Here is a 12,691-nt window from a genome sequence, read left to right as displayed (position 1 = left end):
GGAATCACGCCAAATATCTGGTGCATGGGCTCCTGGAAGCACACTGTCTACTGTGAAGCAGACTACTGCCTGAGAAATTTGAAGTTAGTCAGGACCAACTGTGGAACTGGTTCTGATTTTGGAGGCTTCAAACGGATGTGATTTTTATCTTGACATCCTTTTATTTTGGTCTTCTTATGCCTGGACTTCGACTTATCAGAAGCCTATGACAGAGAAACAGACCTCTTGCTCGAACAGCCATGACATGTAACTGGGACTGACCCCGGTCCCGCAACTTCGGAGTACGACCTATGATCTGACCACAAGCTCTTGTGTTCAGTGACAGAGTTTTGCCTGCCTGTTGGAATGTCTTTGGGTGCACGAGTACTCACTTGACATGTCTTGGAGTCATGCCCTGAGCCTAAGCACCAGAGACATACCTCATATGGGTTTTCACCAACATCGGCTTCTTGCAGTCGCTCATGACTTGAAGCTTTTTGTGGGGACATCATTCCCTAGCACACTGTTGGAGAATATGGAAACCATCAGAAGACAGACAAAGTGGAAGCGCAGCTCTAGAGCCACATCAGCAGGTGCAACAATATAGAATTTACAACAGCGACTATGGGTGGTGTTTATATGCTGCTCTACTCCATCCCGTTTAGGGTGCCACAGAGCTACATGGTTCCTACCACCAACCAGCGCTTGAGAGCACTGCTAAGAAAAATATCTGGTTTCAGTCTGGTGCCTGGGGATATTCTAAAAGTTAAGATTCAGCAGGTAGAAAAATCCATCAGAATACACTTAATTAAATTGTGTTCTCCAATTTACAATCCTCCAAGTTCGGCATAAAACACAACACACAAAAGAACAGACAGAAGAAGGAGTAGTTTCTGTCCTGTAACTCCAGTTCTGTAGTAGGGGTATCTCTGTTATAGTCATAATCTAGTGAATAGTCCCGCCCATGTGCGTGGACCCCGGCAATCAAAAATAATCTCTTAAGGTGTCAAAATAATGCAGAAACTGCAAAGACACTTAAGAGAGAATTTAAAGACAAATAATGCAGCCTATATCCACAGGCTACACTGTCCAGTACTTCAACTAGAATTTCCACCAAAAAAACACCACACACAACACAGCCTGCAGTTTCTACCATAGAGAAACTTGCCTCCCCCAGTCAAAGACTCTGGAATGATAGAGAGGAAGGTAGGGACAGACAAGCCCCATAGGCTGCCATTATGTGGCTTAAATAGGATACTGTGCCTTTAAGAGAACTTTCCAGAACTTCTCCCAGTATCCCAGAATGCATAGCAGGTCCCTCTTACTTCAGTTCTTTTTGAAGGCGAAGCACGCCAGACCTGTCGCATTCTTGTATGATGAAACAATCTCCACCGGGGAGGAGGGCGGGCGCTTATGACTATAACAGAGATACCCCTACTACAGAACTGGAGTTACAGGACAGAAACTACTCCTTCTGTAGTAGGGGATCTCTGTGTATAGTCATAATCTAGTGAATAGAATGGCAAGCCCATCCCCACACCAAAGCGGCGGTGGAGAATAATACATAACGCCACTACTGTGCGAACAAATTCCGCAGCGAAGCCTGTCCAACCTGAGCGTCTGCCCTGGCGTCAGTGTCCAGGCAGTAATGCTTAGCAAAGGTATGAACCGACTTCCAAGTGGCTGCCTTGCATATTTCAGCAAACGGCACATTACGGAGCAGAGCCGTCGTGGCAGCTTTGCCCCTGGTGGAATGAGCCTTAGGCTTACCCCCTAAGGTCTTATTAGCTTTCTGATAACACAATTGTATGCAGGACACAATCCACCTAGAGATGGACTGCTTAGAGGTCGCAAGACCCGTCCTGACCGATCCATAATTGACAAACAACTGGTCAGACCTACGAATATCCTTGGTTTTATCCAGATAAAATTTCAAGACCCTCCTCACATCCAGGGAATGGAGAGACCTCTCCGCTGGGGATGAAGGGTTCTGAAAAAACGTAGGCAAAGTTATAGTCTGGTTGATATGAAAATCAGAAATAACCTTGGGAAGAAATTTAGGGTGAGTACGCATAACAACCTTAGCAGCATGAAATACAGTATAAGGTTCATTACAACACAACGCCTGAATTTCACTCACCCTGCGGGCCGATGTAATGGCCACGAGGAACGCCGCCTTCCAGGACAGGTGCTGCAACGAAGCCTTATGAATAGGCTCAAAAGGCTCCTTCATCAATCTGGACAGCACCACATTCAATTCCCACGAAGGCGAAGGAAGCCTGACAGGAGGGAATACTTTCTTCAAACCTTCCAGAAAGTCTTTGATCACAGGGATCTGGAAAAAGGAAGTCTGTGAAGGGCATTTCCTGTAGGCAGTCAATGCAGCAAGATGTACCTTAATGGAATGGACATTAAGGCCAGACTGCGCCAAATGTAAAAGATAAGGAAGGATGACATCTTCCTTGCAGGTAGTAGGATCATGGTCCTTAGAATGGCACCATATACAAAACCTCTTCCACTTGTAAGCATATGAAGTCCGAGTGGAAGGTCTCTTAGACTCCTTCAGTATGTCCATGCAATCATCGGGCAGATTCAGATGGCCATATTGCACTATCTCAGGAGCCATGCCGCCAAACTCAAAGACGAGAGGTTGGGGTGTAACATCCGTCCCCCGAACTTCGTGAGAAGGTCCGGCCTGCACGGCAACCGAATGTGAGGAAGGAGAGACCGGTGAAGTAGGTCCGTGAACCACCACTGCCTGGGCCACTCCGGGGCGATGAGTATCATCCGAGTCCTGGATCGGGCCAGCTTGATGAGCACCGCCGGAATCAGGGGAATGGGAGGAAAGGCGTACAGAAAGCTGTTCGTCCAGTTGATCCACAACGCATTCCCCAGCGTCCCTTGTTGGAAGTACCTGGAGGCGAAGTCTCTGCACTTGCTGTTTTCGGCGGTGGCGAACAAATCTACGTCTGGAGTTCCCCACCTTGCGAAGACTTCTCCTAGTACTTCGTCGTTTATGACCCATTCGTGGTTTTCCTGAAGCAGCCTGCTCAGTGCGTCTGCCTGAACATTCTGCACACCTGGCAGATGGGTGGCCGTTATCGACAGTCCTCTGGCTAGAAGCCAGTGCCAGATCGTCTGCGCCTCCTGAGACAGGGTGCGCGATCTCGAGCCCCCCTGCTTGTTGAGGTAATACATCGTGGTGGTATTGTCCGTCTGTACAAGCAGAGAGTTGGTCTGGAAGGACGGAAGAAAGGCCTTCAGCGCCAAGTGAACAGCCCTGAGTTCCAGGAAATTGATGTGATACGTGGCCTCCATCGGTGACCACGTGCCTTGAATCTGTAGAGTCCCGGAGTGCGCTCCCCATCCCAGAAGAGACGCATCCGTCACGACAGTCTGCTTGGGTATGTCCTTGTGAAAGGGAACCCCTTTTAGGAGATTCTCCGCCGAACACCACCACTTCAGAGACTGAAGAGCATGCAGCGACAGCCGAATCCTGTCGTCCCAAGATCCTTTCCTCTGATCCCACTGGTCCTCCAAGCACTCCTGCAACGGTCTCATGTGCAGCCGTGCGTGTGGCGTCAGGAAGATACAAGAGGCCATCGATCCCAGTAGAGAAGACACCGTCCTCACTGTTGTAGATGGAGTCGTCATAAGAGCCTGAGCCTTTCGAAGGAGTGATAATCGTCGCTCTTCCGAAGGAGACACGCTTGCTGACAGCGTATTGATGGAGGCTCCCAAGTACTGTATGCATTGGACCGGAGTCGGGACAGACTTGGCCATGTTGATGTGCAGCCCCAACTTGTTCAAGAGAACGCACGTCTTCTGGAAGTGTGCTCGCGCTTCCGAGAAGGAGGATGCCTTGATCAACCAATCGTCCAGGTACGGGTAGACGAACACCTTGTTCTTCCTCAGGTGTGCTGCTACCACCGCCATGCACTTCGAGAACGTTCTCGGCGCAGACTTCAGTCCGAATGGGAGTACTGTGTATTGATAGTGATTGGTGCTGACTTGGAACCGCAGGAACTTCCTGTGTTTGTGTGCAATGGGCACATGGAAGTAAGCATCCTGTAGGTCTATAGCGCAAAGCCAGTCCCCCTGTTGCAACTGAGGGTAAATCTGATGCAACGACAGCATGCGGAACTTTTCTCTGCGAATCCATTTGTTTGCCTGTCGCAAATCCAGAATGGGCCTGAACTCGTTCTTGTCCTTCTTGCGAACCAGGAAGAACCGGGAGTACAGACCTCTTCCTCTCTGAGACCGAGGTACGTCTTCTATCGCCCGTTTCCTCAACAGGATATCCGCTTCCGCCTGAAGCTCGCGCAGCTGAAACTGCGAGCTGACCGGGGGAATAGCTGGAGGAGGGCTGGTGAACCGAAGACTGTATCCATTGCAAACAATATTCAGCACCCACTTGTCCTGAGTAATTTTTCTCCACTCTGCCAGAAAAAGTTGGATGCTTCCCCCTACCGGAGTGGGTAACGGATCCGGGGGAAGTAAGTTCCTAGGGCCTAGGCCCCGCCTGGCCCTTGGGCGCCGGAGCCGATTGCTGGCCTCCCCTGCCCCTCTGCCGCTTCTGGAACGGCTTCCGGAACTGCTGCTGCTGCTGGGAGTGTCCTGAGGCCTGTCCTCGACCTCGGCCCTGTCCGCCGAACCGCCGTTGGAAGGGGCGGTACTGCTTCTTGGTCTCTTTGGGCTTTTCCAGGCCCACAGCCGTCAGCGTTTCGGCCTCCGCCTTCATGCGGGCCATTTCATCATCGGCATGTTTCCCGAAGAGGGTCTCACCGGAAAACGGCAGATTGGCCACCCTCTGCTGTGCGTCCGGTTTCAGGGACGTAAGCCGGAGCCATGCGTGACGCCGCTGGTTGATCCCGTGGCAAAATCCGTGAGCCGCCAACAGGGAAGAGTCCGCAGCCGCGCTGATTATCTGGTTGGCCACCAGCATCCCCTCACTCAGGACTTCCGTGAAGTCTTCACGCTGCTCCCGGGGCAAATGCTCCGCAAAGCGCTCAAGGGAGTCCCAGAGGGCGCGGTCGTAGCGACCCAACAAAGCCGTGGCACTCGCCGCTTTCATGGAGGTCGCGGAAGTACCACAAACTTTCCTTCCTGCCGAGTCCATCCATCTCGATTCCTTGTCCGGGGGAACCGTGGAGGTCGGGGTGGTGGCATGCTGCTTGCGGGCCGCCGTGACGATGACGGAGTCAGGTGGAGGCTCGGCCCTCAAGAAGGCCGGATCCGATTCGGGAGCTCGGTACTTCTTAAGTAATCTCGAAGGGGCCGCCCTCGTCACAGCCGGGGTGAGAAACAGAGCCATAGCAGGTTCTTCCAGGCCCGGCACCAGGGGCAGGAGAGGACGAGACAGATGCCTCTGATGCAGCGTCTCGAAGATGACCGATGTCTTCGGTGTAGGCACCGTCAGGGAGATGCCGAGCTTCGCTGCGCCCCGCAACAGTACGTCCTGAAAGGCCACCAGGTCATCTATCGGGGACACTCTGGTGTCCGGAGACCCCGATAGGGTAGGTGAATAATCCCTGGTCCCAGAGGACCTCGTGTGAGAGCGAGACTCGCGCCTCCTATGGCGGTGCCTCGATCTCGTGGATGACCTGTGCCTCGATCTGTCCTTCCGCCCAGAGCGAGAGCGAGACCTGCCAGCCCGTGGGCGCTCCTTCGGTTTGCGCGGAGGGGTCTTCCTTGGCTCATCACGAGGCGTCTTCGGTTCCTCCCGGGGTTTCGGTTTCGGAGTCCCCTTGGGAGGAGCAGGCAGGGACGGCAGGGAAGTGGACCTCGGAGGAGGAACCTTCGGCTGCGGTGCGGGCCCATGCGGAGGGACCGGAGGTGGAGGAGTGTCCTCTGAAGGCAGTGGTGGTTTGGGCGGAGGGTCCTCCTTAGGCACGGGGGGAGGAGTCGGAGTCCTGGGCCGGGACGGAGTGTACACTTCCGAGTACACCGAGCCCGGTGTCCCTCCAGGCGAGGGGCGCGGAGATCCATCCCCATCCGCAGGCGACCTCTTCCTCTTGCGACCACCGCTGGAAGCAGCGTGACTTCTGGGACTAGAGTCCCTTTTCCGCCGTTTTGGAGCGGGTGACCTGCTCCCCGACGCTGACCGCTGTCTGCTGGACGCAGAACGACGCTTCTCCGGCGTCGAATGACGTCTCCTGGACTCCGGCGTCGAGCGCCGTCTCCTCGGCGTCGACCGCCTCCTCCTCGGCGTCGAACGCCGACTCCTCGACGTCGACCTTCGGCGTCCTCTCGACGTCGGGCGGTCCGCCCTCGACGACGAGCGCCGCCGTCGCCTTGATGTTCCCGACGTCGAGGAGCCCCTCGACGTCGATCGGCGGCGTCGCCGCGATGGAGATCGACGGTGTCGCCTCGACGACGACCGACTGTGTCGCCTCGACGGCGAGCGTCGGCGCCGCCTCGACGGCGAGCGTCGATGTACGTCACTGTGCCTTCGGCGTCGGTATGACCTCGACGTCGACGAAGACGATGACGTCGACGGCGGCCTCGACGTCGGTTTCTCCTTCGCCGTCGAGCCGTCGCGCCGTCTCGACCCGGAGCCCCGGGGAGAAGGGGAGCACGCCGTCGTCATCCCTCTCGACGCCGTCGTCGATGCCATCGACGCCGACGGAGAATGGGATCGTTGGCTGGACTTCCTGCCCCTGGGGAGCCCCCCAGGGGCCTCAGCAGAGGCAGAGGGATCCCTCCCAGGCTGCCCAGACCCACCTGCAGCACGTTGGCGCCTATCCTCCAGGCCAGCCAGCCTGATCTTCAATCTGTCCCTGAGGGTCCTAGCAGAAAGTTGCTGGCAGATAACACACTCCTCAGGGCCATGATCTTCTGGAAGGCACACGATGCAGACATCATGGGGGTCGCTTTTGGCCTTCTTCCTCTCACATGCTGGGCACTTGACAAAAAGGCCAGGCATTTCGGAGCCCCAAAACGCCTAAAAACAGCACAAAAGTGAGAAGAGAACACCAAGCAGTAACAGCAACACTTTTAAAAGTTAAAAGTGCAAAAACGAATTAAATAAACCCTTGAAAAAGGGAGAGCTCAATGCCAGGGTCCTGTAAGCAGGAGCCGGAAAAAAGAACTGAAGTAAGAGGGACCTGCTATGCATTCTGGGATACTGGGAGAAGTTCTGGAAAGTTCTCTTAAAGGCACAGTATCCTATTTAAGCCACATAATGGCAGCCTATGGGGCTTGTCTGTCCCTACCTTCCTCTCTATCATTCCAGAGTCTTTGACTGGGGGAGGCAAGTTTCTCTATGGTAGAAACTGCAGGCTGTGTTGTGTGTGGTGTTTTTTTGGTGGAAATTCTAGTTGAAGTACTGGACAGTGTAGCCTGTGGATATAGGCTGCATTATTTGTCTTTAAATTCTCTCTTAAGTGTCTTTGCAGTTTCTGCATTATTTTGACACCTTAAGAGATTATTTTTGATTGCCGGGGTCCACGCACATGGGCGGGACTATTCACTAGATTATGACTATACACAGAGATCCCCTACTACAGAATTGTGTGTACACAAACTCCCCAGTAGTAGCTTGTGGGCACAGTTTCCTACTTGCAACAACCAACTGTAAACTGGGAGGTAAATCTGGTGCAAACTTGTCACAAATGGTAATTTTGACATAGGGTTTTAATGCCAAAGTTTTGGTGATATGCTAAAAGATGTCCTTATTTGATATCTTCAATACATTAACATTGTTTCTACATTTCTCTTTTTCTTTTCAGAGTAGCCTACAGCAAGTTCATAGTGACTAGCAGAAAACAGATTCTTGAAAGGACACTTCGTAGTTTATTATTTTAGTCACAATTTGTTAACTTTTAACCAATGTTATTCACATTTCATCACAAATGTCTACGAGTTAAATACCTTCATTTTACAGAAGAGCTGCAGGCCTTTTCTTTTACCTGTAATTGCCAAGCTTTTGACAAAGTCTGGCACATGCCTTTTTAAATGGTTACTATGCTGGTATCTGCAGAGTTAACTTTTAATAGTAATAGCATTAGAAGTGTTAACAGCATTACCTTATACCAGCACATTGCCAATGTCTGTAGTACTTTGAGTAGGCAAACGGTAGAAAACATATCTACATATTGGAAACAAATCCAAATTGGAAGAGTGTCTGCTTGCTAAATGCTCTTTTTCAGCCTAGTACAACCTTTAAATTGTGTTTTCATGTCACTTTGATCTTGTTTCTTAATCTAAACTACTGCAAAACCCCCTTTTGTTTACAAATGCGTACACATTTCCAAGCTCTGGCATTTATTCCATGCAATTTGTTTTTTTAATAATGCGGTCGTAAATTCATCACCACAAAACAAAACCTCCCTCCCCATATAAATTTGTATCCATAAACCCGCTTAATCAGAACAATGCCTAATAAGCAATATGCAAAATGTGAACAATTCAAATACCTAAATTCCATCTGAAATTAACAGATATGACAAATACTTTCCTGTCAGGACTAGGTTTTTTCTGCCCCATAAAAATTCAAAACTTATAAATACAGGATTGAATTAATTCCTATGCTAAGGGAAGCTAGCTTAAATGCAGCCAAATGTCACCTCTATCTAATAGGACTATACCACTACTAGACAACAAGCAGGCTGAACACCTAAGGCATGTCTCAACCACATTTTTAATTTAGTTTACATTAAATTTTATCTTCATTTACAGTATAGTCATGATTTTACCTTTTTGGGGGGATTATTTTATCAAGTTCAGCATGTATAGCAGCATATTCTGCCTCACTAATCTACACAACTATTTAACAGCTACATCATCACCTTAGCCTCAGCATTACCACGCACAGTGCAGCATTCACAAGGCTAAGTACCACTTATGTTTGGTAATATTATCCCGCGCAGACCTATAACCTTTCACTCTGGCAGTGGTTTGTAGCGAAGCATGTGAAGGTCCGCCTTCATAGCCCATGCCTTCAATAGTAATCACCTTTTAATAGGTCATCTTTCCCAATTGATTTCAATATCTGATATCAACCCCATTGCTCTTCAACCAAAGTCGCTACAATTCACACCTAAAGCTATTATTTCGAGTACTTTGATTTTATTTTACAAAACCTGTTTTGAGCACAATGTTAGAAAAAACGGAGGTAACAAAATTACCAAGTCTCTGAAGGCTCTTCGCTTTACTAATGACATCTTTAGCATTCCTTTTTATTCCGGAGGTTGAATGTAAGTTCATGTAATTGGCAATGACCTCCCATCTACGATGAGAAAAGAGATAACAAATATACCAGAGTATTAGGAAACAATATATAGTTCGCTTGTGGTAAATTCACAATGGAAATATATAAAAATAGAATAAAGAAACTGATAAACTAAAATATTAGAAAAATGACAATTACCTACATATATTATTATGATTTATGGACATAGTACACCTGTATCAATAAATGGAAAATAACATGCTTTAAGTGTACTCTTATGGCACAAAACTATCATCCCAAAAAGGTGCTCAACTAAAATTAAGTAGTTCACACTCTCATTGGAATTAGAATATAAAGATGTGGAATACAGACTCTCTCCATCACTCTTCCCACAACTCCTCCACCTCCTGAGATAAAATTCTAAAAGTATAGTTTGTCATATAGGATACAGTCCTTCGACAGGTGCAGTGATAAAGACAAATACAATTAATACTGGCAGGCGAGATCTTCACAACAGAGTGACCAAAGTTGGATGGACCTAATGAATGCACTTAAACCGTGCTTCAATCCAGTCAGCTGCAGGGACAATCTACTGCACTTGGCCTCACCATGACTTGCAGAGGCTGCCAAGTAGGAATCAGCAGATTACCATAAGGCACCGGATACCCCTCAACTAAATCCCTTATCTATCCAACTCAACCCTCCCATTGCACCTGCTTGAATTCTAACCAACTTAATCTTGAGTGAGAGAGGCTGAGCAGTCCAAGTCTTCTCAGAGAGATATTGTGGGCAGCAGATACCTAGACCTCAAACTGTCCAGCAACAGACACAATAATTCACTGTCCCAACCAGTGCTTCTGTTAGTAAAAGGAAAGTACTTTAATGTCACAGCAACATGAAATGCCGCACAGTTTGTCGTTGGGTTCAGGTACATAGTCTAGTTATTCACTGCATCAACTGTGTCCTATGCCAGTGTTAGAGTGACCCCAGTTACAACGGTATTTATCAGAGATGTGGTCCTAGGCAAAGATTTGGCATAGGTATGAGTACTGTAAGCTATTACCAAGTCGGATAAGGCGTAGTTCTATCAGTTTGTGAGCTCATGCTGGCCAATGGCAACTTCCTAATAGCAGGTTTATCCTTGCTTGTTCAAGACAATCTCTCACGCTTTTGATATCAGACCCTGTGCTTTCTGCTCAATGAACATGAGCTTGGTGCAGCGCAATGGACAGTGCCCTCAGCAGGACTGCATTGGAGACATCATCTTCGGTAGCACAATACTGAAGACAGCACCCTCCCTTGAACAGCCTGAATCTATTGGTGGGTGCTTGTCTTTGGTATTTGCAGCCTCCCAGCTGTGTGCAGATTCTCACAGCAAACACCACACGTTGGGAAGCAGTAGAACGAGTCTACGAAAACATAAGACGGCACACATTGTTCTGGCTTGTAGTGTCGTCACATGAATAGCCCAGGAGGACTAGTTAACCTCACAAAGCTTGGGTCAGTACTGCCTTAGTTCCTGTGTTAGTCAGCTTTTTTCTGGGTCTTACACATGACAGAAATATATGGCTGAGCTTCGCCTTGTGGCTAGTCTCTCCTGCAGAGTCAACCACTCTTCTTCACTCTGAGTAGGCAGGCAGGCAGGCAGGCTTCTATGTAGACCTATAGCTTCTCCAGGAAACTGCGCAGTCTTCAGGTAATGTCCCCGCATCTCTGGGAGGCCACATGCATTGCAGATAACAGCCCTGGTCTCACAGGAACCCTTGTAGTACTCTTCAGAGCATTCCCTACCTTGATCAAGAAGAACTTGGAACAAGGTGTGATGATTCTTGGATTCTAGCGCTTACCATCAGCTCTGTTGAAAGCACAATCGGGCCACCTCTCTGCATCTACACCGCAATCATCTTAGCCATAAGTCTCCACAGGGTACAAATTGTATGCCTTGCATTTCGTCAGCTGCCTTTCATTACATAGAGGTGTTCTAAACAATCTTCTGACACAGATTTGACATTGTGCATAGTTAAAATTACTAAATATTAAATGCCCGAAATTTAAATTTCTGCATGAACAGAGGAAGCCCCAATTCTAAAGATAAGGCACCAAACCAATGGCAGAATGGCAGAAGCATGTTTAATACTTACTTTAAGGGGTTCCCTTCAAAATATCAGCGATTAGAATTAAGAGTGTGCTCTCCAAATAATCCTGAGCAACCATGCTTAATAACAGAACAACATTTTCCCATAAGTCTTTCAACAGAGGTCTCATTGAATGATGGTAATGCTTTTTAAAAGGCACGTTATCAGTACAATGACCCCAGGATATTTAGAAGAAAATACTCTTTGCAATTTAATATATCTAAAAACCGGGGGGGGCGTGCCCGAGCCAAGCAGCAAGATGGCCCGTTAACCGAGTGGCTCTGCCGGTCGAGCACAACATCCAACAGAAATCCTTCTTCTGGCCGCTGATCCAAGGGCGCACACCTAGTCATATTCAGGTGTGTCCCCTGCTGCACAAATTGATGTGCTCAGATCCGCGCTGGCACACTGTTGCATGGCGAGATTGCGGCTTGCTCTGAGCAGGCGGGCTGTGGAGAACACCGTGATCTGGGCGACACTACTGGGAACTGCGGCGAGTTTCCGGAGGTTGGCATACCTTCCACCCGGGACCATGTGTGGGTGTAGCAGACACTGCCTCGGCCTGATGGTGGGGGCCCAGAGCTTAGCGCACACAGACAACGTGGCCAGACTGGAGACCATGAGCCGAGGGACGCTCTCCACCCTACGGTGATCTCTGTGAGTAGCCGGGCATGGGAGAGGCAAGGGCAACTGACGCGAGAGTGACCAAGCTGGCGAGCCCCTCGCTGTGTCGGGAGTTAGACTGCTCCCCTACTGCACAAGTACAGCTGCACTGATGATCCTGCTGGCTGCACGTACGGGGCAAGCCTGGAACAACATAGTGGGGAGCTGTTGCCTACCTGATGCAGCTGTCGTGACCCACCAACTTCGTTAAGCAGGATATCGGCTGATCTGGTCTTCGAGCCAAGACGCAGCCTTCCCCCTTTCTTCACCTGCTGGGCATTGGCGTCATCGGCGTCCTCTGTGGCCACGAGAGAGGTGCGTGCGGTGGAGGGGGGTCAACATGGCGCTGCCCTAGGGGGGAGGCCTAAGGACGACGCGCCGAGACTGGTGATGGCTTTCCCGGGGGGGCAGCTTAACACCCTCACTGCCAGGCAGCAGAAGCCATAGACTCTGTCGTTGGTGTGTGGGTGTACGAGGCAGATCTGCTTGTGGCTGCTGGCCTGCCTTGTGCGGAGCTACCACTGGACCCTGAGCACCGGTGCCCCGAAAGACTGACCTGATCAGGAGCTGCAAAGTGCTGGTCCCACTCTGAATAGCGCCAGTGTTCGCCAGACAGGAGGCAGAGGGGCTAGTGGTGTTGGCAGCATTGACTCCTGTGTCGCACACCGCTGTGGCATCCCCCCATGTCGCCTTGGTGTGATCTAGGGAGCTAAAATCTCACTGTCACAGAGCAAGGGGGTTG

General features: G+C 49.9%; 1 protein-coding gene across 1 annotated transcript in view; it reads right to left on the bottom strand.

Moving 5' to 3' along the window:
* Positions 1–12,691, bottom strand: part of DNAJC2 (DnaJ heat shock protein family (Hsp40) member C2) — a 321,120-nt gene that overhangs the window by 80,749 nt on the left and 227,680 nt on the right. The window contains exon 14 of the mRNA XM_086967334.1: positions 9,108–9,208. Within this exon, the coding sequence (XP_086823460.1) occupies positions 9,108–9,208 (101 nt within the window). The remainder of the gene's footprint in view (positions 1–9,107; positions 9,209–12,691) is intronic.

The sequence above is a fragment of the Lissotriton vulgaris genome, chromosome 1_1, assembly GCF_964263255.1.
Source record: "Lissotriton vulgaris chromosome 1_1, aLisVul1.2, whole genome shotgun sequence".
NCBI lineage: Eukaryota > Metazoa > Chordata > Amphibia > Caudata > Salamandridae > Lissotriton > Lissotriton vulgaris.
Note: the sequence above shows the minus strand (reverse complement) of the source record. Positions and strands in the feature narration are given on the sequence as shown.